Source organism: Mustela lutreola, chromosome 7, assembly GCF_030435805.1.
Source record: "Mustela lutreola isolate mMusLut2 chromosome 7, mMusLut2.pri, whole genome shotgun sequence".
NCBI classification, from domain to species: domain Eukaryota; kingdom Metazoa; phylum Chordata; class Mammalia; order Carnivora; family Mustelidae; genus Mustela; species Mustela lutreola.
In genome coordinates, this window is record NC_081296.1 from 87,532,856 (window position 1) to 87,549,549 (window position 16,694).

General features: G+C 41.1%; 1 protein-coding gene across 5 annotated transcripts in view; it reads left to right on the forward strand.

Annotated features, from left to right (window-relative positions):
* Positions 1-16,694, forward strand: part of AP4S1 (adaptor related protein complex 4 subunit sigma 1) — an 83,199-nt gene that overhangs the window by 18,416 nt on the left and 48,089 nt on the right. For 4 of the 5 annotated variants that reach the window (XR_009355604.1, XM_059181864.1, XM_059181866.1 and 1 more), the window contains 3 exons: positions 9,882-10,090; positions 13,094-13,180; positions 14,439-14,507. Coding sequence is in view for 4 of the 5 variants with exons in the window: in XM_059181864.1 (XP_059037847.1) it covers positions 9,953-10,090; positions 13,094-13,180; positions 14,439-14,507 (294 nt within the window). In the remaining variant the exon portion in view is untranslated. Of the gene's footprint in view, positions 1-8,583; positions 8,668-9,881; positions 10,091-13,093; positions 13,181-14,438; positions 14,508-16,694 lie in introns of all 5 variants that reach the window. The other variant, XM_059181865.1, reaches the window with a different exon arrangement.

Below are 16,694 nucleotides of genomic sequence, written 5' to 3' on the forward strand. Positions count from 1 at the left end.
AAGCCATTTACAGAACATATACATTGATACATGCACATGCCCCTTATCTCTTAAAATTAATATGCTTCTTAGCTAAACAAAAATAAGAAAGCCGAAAGTGTAGTTGTTGGGAATGTTAATACAAATGAACCTCATACATAAACATCTATAATACACTGATAAGAACTTAGATATCTAAGCAATATAACCAAATATAACTAATATAACCAATATGACATAGGCTTAGACACTCAGACACACCAACAAACAAACCCCCTTCACTTTAATACAAATACAACTCTCTCCTTTTATATTTTAAAGTTGTGTGTGTTTTTTTAATCTAAGTAATTTCTATACCCAGTGTGGGGCTTGAACTCATGACTCACATTCTTTTCCAACCGAGCCAGCCAGGCACCTCTCTCTCCTTTTTTATTTTATTTTATTTTTTTTTCAAAGATTTTATTTATTTATTTGACAGACAGAGATCACAAGTAGGCAGAGAGGCAGGCGGCAGAGAGAGAGAGGAGGAAGCAGGCTACCTGCCGAGCAGAGAGCCCGATGCGGGACTCGATCCCAGGACCCCGAGATCATGACCTGAGCCGAAGGCGGCGGCTTAACCCACTGAGCCACCCAGGCGCCCCTCTCTCCTTTTTTAAAACTAAACTTTTTACCTGGAATAATTTTAGATTTATAAAAGAATTGCAAAGATAGTATAGAGAATTTCTGAATATCTTCACCCATTTCCCCTAATGTTGTCATTTCATATTACCATGTTACATTTATCAGATCTAAAAAACCAACATGGGTAGCATTATTATTGACTAAACTCAAAGACTATTCTCATGTTTCACACACACAAAAAAAAATTTTTAAGATTTTGTTTATTTATTTGAGAGAGTGAGAGCAAGAGAAAAAGAGTGCATACACAGAAGGAGAGAGAGAAGCAGGCTCCCCACAGAGCAGAGAGCCCAGTGCGAGGCTCCATCACGGGACCCTGGGATTGTGATTTGAGCCCAAAACAGATGCTTAACGTACAGAGCCACCCATGTGCCCCTCACCAAAAAATTTTTTAAGTTTATTTATTTATTTTTAAGTAATCTGTACACCCAAAGTGGAACTCAAAGTCACAGCCCCAAGATCAAGAGTCACATTCTCCTCTGAGCCAGCCAGGCACCCCTTGCCAATTTTTTATTAATGTCCTTATTCTGTTCAGGGATCCCCTCCAGGATACCACATTGCATGTAGTCACCATTATCTCCTTACTCTCCTCTGATCTCTTACAATTTCTCACACTTCTCTTGTTTTTCATGATCTTGACAATTTGGGGAAATACAGGTGGGATTTTTTTTTTTTAGAATGTCCTTTCATTTGCTTTTTGTTTGTTTGTTTTCTACTGCATTTTCACATGATTAGAATGGGCTGTGGGTTTGGGGAAGAATACCACAGAGATGAAGTACTTTTCTCATCACATCGTATCAGGGGACATGACATGACTGATGATGCTAGCTTTCATCAGTTGGGCAAGGTGGTGTGTGCCAGGTTTCTCTGCTGTGAGGATACCATTTTCTATTTCCACATGCTGTCTTTTGGAAGTGAGTCACTAAGTCCTCCTTACCATCCAGTGAATGGGTGGGAGAATTTAAGCTCCACCTCCTGAAGGAGAGCCTCTCAACAGATAGGGACGTATCTCCTACGGAAAGCCTTTCGCTTTTATGGAGGCCCACTTAGTACCCGTTTTCGTTGACTGAAAGAAATTCAAAAAGAATTTTCACTTTCAGGAGAAAAGGCGGAAAGCGAAAATAGCGTTAAGCATTTGTTTTGCAGTGAGCAGTTTCGGAGGCAATGTGCACCCGGACAGCCAGAGAGATCCCGCCAAGCTCCTTCCCCGGGAACTACACTCAGCATAATAGCATCGAGCTGCCAGAGCTTGGAACTGTGTCCCCGAGCATCTGTGCTTTCTCTCCATTTATTTTGTACATCCCTTAGCAAGATAGGTCCTAAGGCATCAGAAAAGCCCGAGAGAGGTTATTTTTTGTGTCTGGGAATGCTCAAAAATCTTCCCATGTAAATTAATAGTGATTGCTTTTTTGCTTTACTGCCATTTTTGGCTTGGTAAAGGTTTCCCAGGAGCAGTCTACTTTCAGAGAGCAGGGGGAAACCTATATATGGGATTCTTCTGTCCTATTTATTTCTTCAATCATGTACTTATATCAGTATGTACTAATGTATACTTATTGTATACTCTGGGTAATCTGATACTTTGTTATTTGTTGTCCAGATTGTTTTCAGCTTTGGCCACTGGGAGCTAGCTCTTCCCAGATTGTCTGGTCTTTTTTTTTTTTTTTTAACAGTCTTTATTGAGATATAATTCACCCATGTAAAGTATATAATTCAGTGGCTTTTATATATGCACATTTGTTCAACTATTATTACAACGCTATTCCTCTTAGATCTCCCATCCCAAACCCCCATCCCCTGGCAAGCCTTAATCTATTTACTTTCCTTGTAGATTTCCCCATTCCAGACATTTCATATAAATGGAATCATACAATATATTGTCCTTGTGACTGGCTTCTTTCAGTTAGCATGATGTTTTCAATGTTCATCTTTCTAATCTCTTTTTGTTTGTCTTATGTCTTATTTTTGTATGGTTTCTGTCTAGTCTCTATAATCGTTACAGATCTTGCTTCTACATAATTATAATCCATGTGGTATAGAATTTGGTATTCTGATTTTGTGACTTTATTATATCTACATTTTCTCCATTTTTCTGCATAGTCTGCATATTTTTCTTTTTAAAAAAAATTATTATTTTTTTTTTAAAGATTTATTTATTTATTTGACAGAGAGAGATTACAAGTAGGCAGAGAGGCAGGCAGAGAGAGAGAGGAGGAAGCAGGCTCCCTGCTGAGCAGAGAGCCCGATGCGGGACTCGATCCCAGGACCCTGAGATCATGACCTGAGCCGAAGGCAGCGGCTTAACCCACTGAGCCACCCAGGCGCCCCCTAAAAAAAAAATTATTTAAATCCAATTAACATAGGTTTCAAAGGTAGAGGTCAGTGATTCATCAGTCTTACATAACACCCAGTGCTCATTACATCACTTGGCCTCCCTAATGTCCATCACCCAGTTACCTCATCCCCCACCCCTCCTCCAGCAACCCTCAGTTTCTTTCCTATGCTTAAGAGTCTCATGGCCCCTTGCATGGTTATTTTAATGGTTAAAAAATATCAAGTTGGTGTTCATTTAACACTTGGTTCTCAGATTGTAATGTCAGCTTGTTTCATTTCTCACTATTAAAAATATTTTCATGCCTGTGATTTTAAACTTATACCTTAGGATAAAGTACCAAAACAGAAATGCTTGAGGTAAACGGTAGAATCATTTTCATGATTTTTTTGGTTAAATTCTATCAAGTTACACTGTAAAAAAATTTTGTAACAATTTAAGGGACCACTCACAATGTATACATATACACCTATCTGTTTCCTTATAATCTTACCAGCATTCCTTTCTAGTTTAATATACAATAAGAAAGGAAATGAAAGAAGTCAGTGTGTTAAATGTTTTACAAGAATTACATCATTTACCTCATTTGATCTTCCACTACCACTCTGTAAAGTAATTGTTGCTTCCAGTTAACCAAGAAAAGGCTGAGAGAAAAGGCTGAGCGCCAGAGACTTCCCTGGTTACAGCCAGAGGGCAAATACCAAAGGTCAAGTCCTGGAAGATTGCAGAAATCCAAGCCCTCTCGTTAAGAACTAAAGCCAGAGAAAGAAAGGGAGCCAAGGCCCTGGATCAAGAGGACAAAGACCAGGAATGCCTGAACTAGACTGAGTCAACAGGAAGTGCTCCTGATGAGTTCCAAGATGCCTCTCTTCAATGCCGTTTTATAGGCTCCAGCCAGGGCTTTGTGAGCGTACCTGGTTCATTCAAAGTTTCCAAAACACAATAACCGCCAGACTAGTCACTTGGCATCTTAGAGTTCAATCACATTTAGGTTTAAGAAATAAAGTTACTATACATGCATGCGTATTTACATGTAAATTAATAGAAAGTCTAGAGGAATATGCACCAAACTTAAAAACATTGGTTTAGGGGCGCCTGGGTGGCTCAGTGGGTTAAGCCGCTGCCTTCGGCTCAGGTCATGATCTCAGGGTCCTGGGATCGAGTCCCGCATCGGGCTCTCTGCTCAGCAGAGAGCCTGCTTCCTCCTCTCTCTCTCTCTGCCTGCCTCTCTGCCTACTTGTGATTTCTCTCTGTCAAATAAATAAATAAAATCTTTAAAAACAAAAACAAAAAAAAAAAAAAACATTGGTTTATATCTTTGAGGAAGACTGATAGGCTTTGGGGCAGGAGTCGGGGTACCAGAGTACTTTATCTGTCTGCTTTGTTTGAATACTGATGTGATTTTCTTATTAAGGGGAAATTATCACTTTAAAAATGTTTTCATTATTTCATTCATTCAACAAACATTTATTGGATAATCTCTTACACTAGGCACTGTGCAAAGATCTGAAATAAGATATGAATCCTACCCACAAGTTCATGTTCTAATACAGTGTTTTTCAAACGTTGGGCCACAGTTCTTTAGTGGCTTCTGAAATTAAAAATCTGTGGATCATATTGTATTATAACCCTAAGTATAAAATAAAATATCTGTGAGTCTTTACTGATATAAATAAGTGATTGAGTAAATAAATAGGGTACAGTAGACAGATCTCCTGTGCAGCAGAATTCCAAATAATTAGCATAGGTACTTTTTCTTCAAAGAGATGGAACATAACTTCCCAACCCTTAAATGTGGGCTACATATAATGACTTCCCTCCACCAAAGAGTATGGTGTGGAAAGGATAACTTTATATTACAGAAACCTAACAAAACTGTCTCAGTCAGATACCAAGATCAGGTTCAACAGTGATACATCATGTTGATAGTATGTGTATTTTGTGTGTTGGGGCTCAGTCTGTTAAGCGTGTGCTTTTGGCTCAGGTCATGATCCCAGGGTCCTGGGATCAAGCCCTGCATTGGGCTCCTCATTTAGCAGGAGGCCTGCTTCTCCCTCTCCCACTCCCCCTGCTTGTGTTCCCTCTCTCGCTATCTCTCTCTCATGTGTCAAATAAATAACCAAAATCTTAAAAAAAAAAAAAATACATTTATCTACGTAACCCAAACACCTCACACCTACATTTTTTATAAAATGTCACAAAAATCACTAGAGTACAATATACACAGAATGGATAGGTATTGTTTGGTGAACATCATATATAACTGAATCAGATACGTATGTACATGTATGCTGGGTCACAATAAAAAAGTAAAAATCACTGGTTTTGTAGGAGAGCTTAGTATGTAATCAAATTCAGCCACCTGAAGTTGATGCTTAGTAAGCTTAAATGAACCTCTAATGACACTAATACACTGAGCAAGGCAAAGAGATACTGTGACAGATTCAAGATGGCATCAGATTATGAGTCAGAGGACCAGAATTCAAGACTTCACTCTACATCTCAGATTATCCATTTTCCCATCTGCAAAATGAAGGGAGTGCACATCAGGGCTGACAGATATAAGACGCATATGTTGCCACACCCTGCTTCCTAACCTGCAGCTGACATACTCATCATTCATGGCATCCGTTTGAACCTAAACAGTTGCAGAATCCTTCCAAACACAGTGCTCAAAGCAGCACATACAGTTAGTCATGGTTGGCACCCAAGTTACAATCTATTTGTCATCTATGGATGACAGTCTCAGAATACACCATCAGAAATATGAAAACTGGGGGTGCCTGGGTGGCTCAGTGGGTTAAAGCCTCTGCCTTAGGCTCAGGTCATGGTCCCAGGGTCCTGGGATCGAGCCCCACGTCGGGCTCTCTGCTTGGCGGGGAGCCTGCTTCCTCCTCTCTCTCTGCCTGCCTCTCTGCCTACTTGTGATCTCTGTCAAATAAATAAATAAAATCTTAAAAAAAAAAAAAAAGAAATATGAAAACTGTACCCAATTCAGCACACATTTCAATTGTTCCTCTCCTTTCTCTAGGCATTCAGTTTGTGTCATAAAGGGTCTTGGGATATTGATCTGCTCATATTCTACTATGACTATACCAAACTTCCTCCTCTTGGCCTTTAGGCATCCTGACATTCTTCGTGTAAGACTTTCCTCAGTGAAATGTCCCTTCCTTATCTGTCCTCAATTCACACAGGCTCTTGGGTGTGGAATCCCCTAGGTCCTGGCTATCAAAACATCTTCCCCAGCCTGTGTTGTTGAATGCAAAGAGTTTTATAAACAGAGGAAGTTCATACCTGCTTCTTGGCTACTCCCAGCACTTGTCTAGGCATATTCTTTCCTTATTGCCCTACCTCAGTTTCATAATTATTTGATTTCTCTCCTCCCTGATGATTAGTAACCAGGAGAGGTACTTAAAGTATTCATCTTCTGTTCTCAAACATGTACTTGTCTCTGAGTCTCCACATTGTGTATTTTGGCTTTGTGTATTTTATAATGGAGTTTACAGTTTTACTTGTCTACTTTATTACCACTGTGTAATCCTACAGTTATAAATTGTGTAATTGTTTATGAGCATGCAAAAAAAAAAAATGATGTATTTGAGCCTTTAGATGCCTTCAGCTACTATTTTCAAGACTTGCATCCTAATGAGTATCAATTCAACACGCCCTTGTTTGTTATCCTTGTTCCTGAAGTCAGTGGGAAGGAATGCTGTGCTTGTTAAGGTAGAAACCAATTTGATCCTTTGGTGTAACATCTCAGTGGGATCATTTTACGTCTCATTTTACCGTAAACTTAACACAGCCAGACGTTTAAAAGCAAAGGTTTGGGCATGAGTACCTTTGAGATGTTATCTTTTTATTTAAAAAAGAGAGAGAGAGAGAGAGTAGGGGAAGGGGCAGAGGGAAAGGAGACTAGCAGAATCCCTGCTGAGCAGGGGACCCCTAATGGGGCTAGATCCCAGGACCCTGAGATCATGACGTGAGCCAAAACCAGAAGTCGTCTAGACACTCAACTGACTAAAGCCTCCCAGGTCCCCAAGACAGTAGCTTTTTTCTAGCTGGCAGTTGGAATCCAGAGTATAGGATTGTAATTTCTAAATTTCATGAAGATTTTTCTTAAATAACTTTGCTGGTTAGGTGGCTCAGTTGGTTAGGTGGCTGCCTTCGGCTCAGGTCATGATTCCAGAGTCTTGGGATCGAGTCCCACATAGGGCTCCTTGCTCAGCCTGCTTCTCCCTCTGCCTCTGCCTGCCACTCTGTCTGCCTGTGCTCACTCTCTCTGACAAATAAATAAAATCTTTTAAAAAATAAATAAAATAAAATAACTTTGCTGAACGGCAATAAAAGAATGGGTGGTAACTTAATTTACTGGTCTCCAGCCATAATTTACTGGCAGTAATTTGTGAGAATAAAAGCAGCACTTAATACCAAATGACTAAACGGAGTATGTTGCAATCCCACCTACAGTAGTGAGCTTATCTTCCTGGAAGAGGGAGTGAATGACTACAGGCCCTCTCCCCCCCCCCGCCGCCCCCCCCCCCTCCCCGCATGGCACAGCTGCCATGTCCCCCGCTGAGCTGGTCTACAGAACATCCTGCCCTGTGCCCTCAATGAACATGGCAGCCCAGGCTTTGCCAGACTGGGCCTGGCTCTTTCTAGCTGTTTGTGTTTGGCATTGTTGTGAGATAACCACCTGTCTGATACGGTTTAGGAAATAAGAGATGAGCTTGAGGGGCGGGGCAAAGAATAATACAAAATGTAGTTCAAGAATTATCCTATAACCTGTTGCAACTTTTCTGTAAAATTATTCCAAATTTTAAAAGTTCATTTAAAGGGCGCCTGGATGGCTCAGTGGTTTAAGGCCTCTGCCTTCGCCTCAGGTCATGATCCCAGGGTCCTGGGATCGAGCCCTGCATCGGGTCCTGGGATCGAGCCCTGCATCGGGCTCTCTGCTTGGCAGGGAGCCTGCTTCCTCCTCTCTCTCTCTCTCTCTCTCTCTCTCTGCCTGCCTCTCTGCCTATTTGTGATCTCTTCTATCAGATAAATGAATAAAATCTTTATAAAAATAAATAAAAGTTCATTTAAGAGGGGCACTTGGGTGTCTCAGTTGGTTAAGCACCTGCCTTCGGCTCAGGTCATGATCCCAGAGTCCTGGGATGAGCCCCATATCCGCTCCCTGCTCAGCGGGAGGCCTGCTTCTCCCTCTCCCACTCCCCCTTCTTATGTTCCCTCTCTCACTGTTATTCTCTCTGTCAAATAAATAGTAAAATCTTAAAAATTTTTAAAAAGTTAATTTAAGAACTATTATTAATGGGACGCCTGGGTGGCTCAGTCTGTTGGGCCGCTGCCTTCGGCATGGGTAGTGATCCCAGGGTCCTGGGATCAAGTCCCTATGGAGCTCCTTGCTCAGCGGGGAGCCTGCTTCTCTCTCTGCCTCTACCTGCCACTCCGCCTGCTTGTGCACTCTCTCTCTCTGTCTCTGTCTCTGTCTCTCTCTCTCTCTCTCTCTCTGACAAATAAATAAATAAATAATATATTTTTTTTAAAAAGAACTATTATTATTAACCTTGGTGTTTTGCACTTAATTTTCACAGCTACTACAAAATGTGAATATGATACTGTCAAGGGAGTCAGGGAGACAGCTCCAATGCTCCTGGTCAAAGAAGCACTGGCCATTGGTCAGTATTGTGCTCTCTTGCCCTGATCATTTCGAAATCTATAGCAAGTGTAGGAAGACCCAACATGAGTTTCATTATAGATAAGTTAGAAATTAAATTGCAAGCATGGACCCTTGGGAGTGATGAGGACAAATGAGGGGGTGCCAGGCATGTGCCTGGCTTCTAAGCTGCCTCTTATTTCCGACACAAGTAATCTAGAGACTTTGGGGATCCTTCCATCCCTGAACTTCAATTTGATTGGCCTTAGAGTGGGGATAACACAAGTAGCTGCCTCAGAGAATTGTGGGAATTAAGGAATATAGGAAGATTGCTTGGTAGAGGACCTTCCATAGGACGTGTTAGAGGGCCGTGGTGGGGGGCTTTAGCAAATAGTGGAGATTACTACTACTGCTCCCAACACTGAAGAAAGAAAACTTCACTGTAGAGCTTGTCTCTCCTGTCCATAAAATAAAGTTCACCTTATAAACTCTTCAAGACCTTTCTGCATTTTATATGTGTGTGACTTGAGCAGTGTTATCAATGTTTTTGTAAATATTTACTATGTTTTGTATTTCACTTAATTCCAACAACTTTTGCCTTAATAAAATGTTCTAAACATTGGGAAAAAATCACCACTTCTTTATCTTTGTATTCTCTTGGTACCTGACACATAGTTGGTGCCCAACAAAAATGATGAATCTATTGAACAAATACAAGTAGCAGAAGTATTGGGGAAATTCAAAAATGTTTTGAAAGAGGGGCACCTAGGTGGCCCAGATCTTGATCTCAGGGTTGTGAATTCAAACCCCACAGTAGGCTCTGCACTGGGCATGGAGCCTACTTTAAAAAAAAAAAAAAAAAAAAAAAAGTTTTGGAGTATAACTAATGAAGATTTCTGTTTAGCTTTTTTTTTTTTTTTAAACATTGTATTTGTTTATTTGACAGAGAGAGATCACAAGTAGGCAGAGAGAGAGGAGGAAGCAGGCTCTCCACAGAGCAGAGAGACCAATGTGGGGCTCGATCCCAGGACCCTAGGATCATGACCTGAGCCGAAGGCAGAGCTTAAGCAACTAAGCCACCCAGGCGCCCCATGTTTACTTATTTATTAAAACCTTATATAATTTATAGGAGCGAAGACCAGTATTATCAGATCACATTTTATTTACTCCTGGTTCATCTACAGAATACATCTAATATTATTGATCTTAACTTTCTGTTGTTCCTTCATCCTTCAGGTTCTAATTACAGCCACCCCTTGACATAACTTTTGAACTATCTGGAAAAATACCGCCCAGGGGGGAAAAAAATGATAAAATTTTTTCTCATGGTGAATAAACAAGGACAGACCCGACTTTCTAAATACTATGAACATGTGGAGATCAATAAGCGTACACTTCTGGAAACGGAAGTCATAAAGAGCTGTCTCTCCCGATCTAATGATCAAGTAAGTTTCTGCTTCTCTCTTTTATCTCCGCATTCAACTTGGCAAGGGCAGATCTGTTATTACCGAGTCTCAAGGGCCATCATTTTCTTTGAACTACATTCTTCTAACAGCTATTAGGGAAAATAACAAATGAAGTGAATGAAGACTGAAGCATAGCTCTCTTTTACATCCCCTTAAGGAAAATACAAACAAGGAAAACCAGGAAAAGCCTTGAGTTCTTATTCAAGTCCGGGTATTTGTCTGAAATTTATTTCAGCTAATAGACATACCTTCTTTTTTTTCCATATGAATTTAGCCCTTGGTTATTCCCAGCAGGTAGCTCTCTTTAAGCCAAGAGATGAAGGTCAGATGATTGGTTCTATAGAGGTAAGCACTTGAGATACATTTTGTGCCAGGAATAGTGGCATGATTCTCATGTAGACCATAGTTTTTTCTGCTTATCGTCTTGTAAACTTAACACCCACATAATCCAACAACTAGTGGTTAAAAAAAAAATTTTTTTTATTTGAACTTGGCTTTATTTTATGATATAGATGGGGTAAGTGGAAGTTAAAAATTCATATGACATAACAAATCTACCCATTCTGTCAAAATGGAAGTTAAACAAAATTATTAAAATAATAACAAATAGGAAGTTTAGGAACTGATTCTATTTTTACAAAGAGGTTTAACTGGAGACGTACTTAATCCGGGTCCTGAACTTTGAATCTATTGGAAATCACTGAATAAACTGCAGCGAAATCAGAAAGCTTGTTTAAATCACCCATTAATTTTGCCAGTTCTCCATTTCATAGCATATGTAGAAAGGCCGCCTGCGGGAACCACTGCTAGGTCTTAAAATATTAAGGTACATCAGTGCTCAGAAGTTACATGTTGGAACTGTGTTTCCCTTGGCTCCTAAATTGATTTTCCAGTCTCAACATCTCAGAGTCCTCTTTGAATTACTGTTTGGGCCGGCTGTGGCACATATTGCTTCATGCGGTTGTCAAAGGGAAAGGGGAACTATTAAAGGGCTATGCTAATAGACACATACTTTAAATAAAGATAAACTCAAGAAGCATTCCCATTGAATCTTTCTGCAGAATGCAGGCACTGCACAGTTTCAAACACCATCTTCATGGATACGTTACCTTTTGAAATATATGCTTTGGAACGAATATATTGTGAGATATTTTTGAAGTATTCCAAATTCTTTTTTTTAAAGATTTTATTTATTGAGAGAGAGAAAAAGCGAGAGAAGGAGAGGGTGAGAGAGCAAGAGAGAGAGAGAGAGAGAAAGAATGAGCTAAGATGGAGGAGCAGAGGGAGAGGGAGGGGCAGACTCCCCCTGACCAGGGAGCCCCATGTGTGCGCAATCCCAGGACCCTGGGATCATGACCTGAGCCAAAGGCAAACACTTAACTGAGTGAGCCCCCCAGGCGCCCCCTGAATTATTCTAGATTTTAAAAGGAACCCAGTGGGCTTTGGGATAATTAGGTACTGAACAATCTCCGCTTAGTTTTTATTTTATCCACAAACGTGCGTTGTTAACTTTTTTTTTCCAGACTCCTGAGAGGCTTTGAAAAATGTTCTTCAGTTCTTTCAGATAGTTTGTGTTTCATGCACCTGGGTGGCTCAGTCGGTTAAATCTCTGCGTTCAGCTCAGGTCATGATCCCAGGGTCCTGGGATCAAGCCCCATATCGTGCTTCTCCCTCTGCTGCTTTGCATGCTTGTGTGCTCTCTATCTGTGTTAAATAAATAAAATCTTAAAAAAAAAATGGGTTGTGTTTCCTTGAAAGATCTAACTGAGCAGAGATCACACTGGCTGTACAGTGAGCCAAAAGCTGCAGAGTCATCCTGCATTTCTTACCTTTATCCTAATTTTAAATAAGAGCCTCAAATCCCTCCATTTTATAGATGGTCAAGTGCCTTAACCATGGAAGAAATTTCATAATTAAAACTTCCAGTTTCAGGGGTGCCTGGGTGGATCAATGGGTTAAGCCTCTGCCTTCAGCTCAGGTCATGATCTCAGGGTCCTGGGATCGAGCCCCGCATCGAGCTCCCTGCTCAGCAGAGAGCCTGCCTCTCCCTCCCCCTCTGCCTACTTGTGATTTCTCTATCAAATAAATAAATAAAATCTTAACTTACAGCTTCATCTCCAGGTGCATCTGGGTGCCCAGGAGTTATCCCAGTATAGATAGCCATAGAGTTCATGTGCAGTCACATTTGGTCAAGCACACCTAGAAGTCCAAAGGAAGGGCAGCACTGTGCCTTAGGCTGCTATCCAATTCCTGTCTACCCAGTGCCTTCCCAATATGCATTGTACAATTGCTGTAGGAAAGATGAATGGGAAGGGAGTTATTCTAACCACCAGCCCATGGTGGTAAACTTGTTATTAATTCATAAGAAGCAATGTTTATGATGGGAGATTTTGTCTAGCATCTGCCCCACAAAAGCCAAAACTTTAAATAATTTATAAAAGAGTCTACATGGATTCTTTTCATGGGTCTAGGAAAAAGAAATCAGGATTCTTTTTCCATGTGTGTATGCTGTATATATTTGGCTATTCATTCGCTATTAAATAGTACAAAACTAAATCTCTAATTGCTTCCCGAAGAGCCTAGGGGAGATGAAAAGAAGAAAATCTTCTTTGTCATGTTGGCATCTTTTCATGTTGGAGGCAATTTAAAATTATTCAGTACCTTTGCCGGCTGATTTCCACACAGAGTAAAGCAAAGGAATGAGAAGGAATACAGGTGGGAACCCATGGGGATGCTCCAAGCCTTTTTTCCTAGACTCTTCTCTGCCTCCCACTAGAGATGCTTCCAAGTAGTCCCACGAATATTGTGAGGAGACAACCAACAGGCAACCAACCAAAAGTGTGTAATGTAACATTTTAATATTGTATATTTCTAGGACAGTGTTAACGAGTACTAAAATCAGAACCTAGAAATTATGCAAGCCATTTTGAAGAAATCTGTGCCAACCGTAGGAATTAATATCTAATTATGTTTTATTTCTAGTGCTCTTTCATTGAATTTAAGGATTTTAAGCTGATATATCGACAGTATGCAGCTCTATTCATTGTGGTTGGAGTTAACGACACTGAGGTAAGATAACAGAAGAGCCTATGGAAAATGCAAGAAAATTAGGAATGACAGTCTGATTAAAAAAAAAATTTTTTTTAAAGATTCTATTTAGGGGTGCCTGGGTGGCTCAGTGGGTTAAGCCTCTGCCTTTGGCTCAGGTCATGATCCCAGGGTCCTGGGATTGAGCCCCGCTTCAAGCTCTCTGCTTGGCGGGGAACCTGCTTCCTCCTTTCTCTCTGCCTGCTGCTCTGCCTATGTGTGATTTCTCTCTTTGTCAAATAAATAAATAAAATCTTAAAAAAAAAAAAAAATTCTATTTATCTGACAGAGAGAGAGAGCACAAGCAGGGGGAGCAACAGAGAGAGAGGAAGAAGAAGGCTCCCCACCAAGGAAGAAGCCTGACTGGGGACTCCATCCCAGGACCCTGGGATCATGACCCAAGTCAAAGGCAGACACTTAACCAACTGAGCCACCCAGACACCCTGACAGTCTGACTTTTATTCCTCCTTAAATTGACATTTTCTTCCCTACTTGCCTATCTAAGAATTATCTTGTCTCGTAAAAGGATCTTGGTTTATATCAAGGCCAGGAAAAGCTGTGTGGAAGAAAAATATCTGGGATTTTTCTTGAATTAGATGAGCAGCTTGGGTAAACACAAAACCATAGAATGCTTTCCCCGACCCTAGGCAATACCAGGTTCTTGCTCTTGTTCTGTGTGGCTCAGTGGGACAACTGAGACAGGGGTAGAGGCCAGTCAGATGTGGCATTAAATATTGGCTGACAGATCAAAAGCCAGAGCAAACTATAAATATGATTGTGTTGATAATGAATTTCCTCAGATTTAGTTCACCTTTCCAGAAACATCAGTTCCAGATCAATAGAACCTATGGCTATTGAATCCATGAAAAGGCATTTAAGATTTAAGATACCTCAGAATTTCAGTTGATTGTTTTTTTATCCATGAACCAAACCTGGAGGTAGTTCCCCGGCTTCCCAAATGGAAAAATGGTGGCATGAAGAACCAAAAACATTGTTTCAGCCAGTTGATGATAAAGTCAGGGAGCAGAGCTCAAAACCCTAAACACGAGACCCGATCTGGTTTCAGTCCAGTTACGTTCACTGGGGACTTAAAATCCTAGAGGTTAAGATTTTCGATTCTCTCTCTGTTGGTAAGCTTCTTTCAAACAAGTGAGTCCTAGAACTATTCTGAATATTTGTCAGAGTCTAATTACATATGAGCCATACTAAAACTAATTGTGCCCTTCTTTTTTTATTTCAGAACGAGATGGCCATTTATGAATTCATCCATAATTTTGTGGAAGTGTTAGATGAGTACTTCAGCCGAGTGGTAAGTCTAATGACTAAAAAATGGCTTTTGTCCTCCACCCATTTTCCCAGAAATGGGTCTATATCAAGAACCTGTGTTCATACAGAGCTTTAATGTGTAAATGTTAAATCTCAGATGATGCCACCTTTTCTTTACCTTTCCTTCTAGTTCATCCAAAGTGTTACAAAGCACTGTGTGCCTTAGATCTTTATAAAGAACCAGTTCTACAAGCCTAAGAATCTCTTATGTCTTTCTTTTAATCAAGAGACTTTGTATTTAACTTACTTTTCATCTTTCTTTTTTTCTGTCTCCCTTCCTAAGACACTAGGGACCTTTTGTTTAGGAATTATTTCCAACCACACGTTTGCTTTGATGACCAAAACCACCTCCCCTTAAGGTATACATAAGTTCCTTTCCTACAGCCCCCTTCTTAAAGATTTTATTTATTTATCTGAGACAGAGAGAGGGTGTGGATGCAAGAGTGGGGAGAGGGGCTGAGGGGGAGGGAGAGAATCTCAAGCAGACTCCCCTGAGAGTGGAGCCTGGCACGGGGCTCAATCTTGTGTCCCTGAAATCGTGACCCAAGCCAAAATCAAGAGTAGAACGCCTAACCGAGGGGCCTCCCAACAGCCCCCTTTCTAAAAAACAAAACAAAACAAAAACCCCCAGCTATACTGAAATTGAATTTACATACCCCCAAACTCACCCATCTAACATACACAGGTTGTAATATTTACACACTTGTGCAGCCATCAGCAAAGTCAATTTTAGAATATTTCATAACCACCACGAATTTACTGTATCCTTAAGTACCTTGACTCAATATATTAGAGAAGATGCTTATTCCACCATTAATAATTTTATTCTTACCACGGTTCTCTTTATAAAGTTAGTCACTCATCATGTAACATTAGTATACAAGTATTTTTAAAGAAAACTTATAAAAACAAAAGCACCCTAACAATGTAAAACAACAACAGCAGAATATTTTACAACCCCAAACAAACACCGTTGCTATTAGCATTTCCTTCCCAATGATCTGGCTCCCTTGCTCCAGGCTCTGGGTAATCACCAATTTGCTTTTTGTTCTATAGGCTTGCCTGTTCTAGATTTTTTATTTATATAGACTTGTACAATATGTGGTCTTTTTTTTTTTTTTTAAGATTTTATTTATTTATTTGACACAGAGAGATCACAAGTAGGCAGAGAGGCAGGCAGAGAGAGAGAGGAGGAAGCAGGCTCCCTGCTGAGCAGAGAGCCCGATGCGGGACTCGATGCGGGACTCGATCCCAGGACCCTGAGATCATGACCTGAGCCGAAGGCAGCGGCTTAACCCACTGAGCCACCCAGGCGCCCCAATATGTGGTCTTTTATGACTTTATTTTTTTTACTTAGCATGATATTTTCAAGATTCATCCATGTTATAGCATGTGTCAGTACTTCTTTCCTTTTTTTTTTTTCCATGATGTCTGCAGCTTTCTTTGAATTGGTTATTAGGCCAGGAAGGAGGAGGGAGAGGAGAGGGAAGGAGAGGAGGAAGGGAGCGGGAAAAGGTAAGGACAAGGGTGGGGAGGAGGGCAGGAGAAAGAGGAGAGGGGAGAGAAGAGGGGAACGGGGAGGGGGAGAAACTTTTGTTTGAAATGTTGAATGTTTGACAGCTTTCATAATAAAAACAGTTGAGGTTGGGGGGAGTGGAGAAGGCAGCCAGAAAGGAGTGAAAGCAGGACCCTGGCTTTTTTGTGTGTGTGTGCTTGGGAAAGCTGCTGCAGGTGAGGGGAGAGCCTGCCACCCTTCTCCTGGGCAAGGAGGGCAACCAGGGGACAGAGCAGGTATGCGCTGGACACCCAAATACAATGGGTAAAATGTGAGTAGGGTTCTGGGGAAAACACTGTTCTGGACAAAACCAAACTCCACCAGAGATCCCGACACTTATTTCAGAGATTAGCACTGTTTTCCTTCAGAATGACACAGGTATGGGAGGGGTTAGGAGCAGGATCCTGGAAGCAGAGAGCTGCCCAGAGCAGAACTCAGGAAACCTGCAAACCCTCAGATCTGGTCAGATGCAGTCCCCAGGTTAGGGTCAGTTCCGCCATGTCACACAAACACCAGAAGGACATGCCAGCCTGAGCCTGGTCTGGACAGGTGCCAGAGCCCCCCCGCAGAGCCTTCTTAGTGTGCCTGGGGCCCCGAGGACCCCACTCCATACAG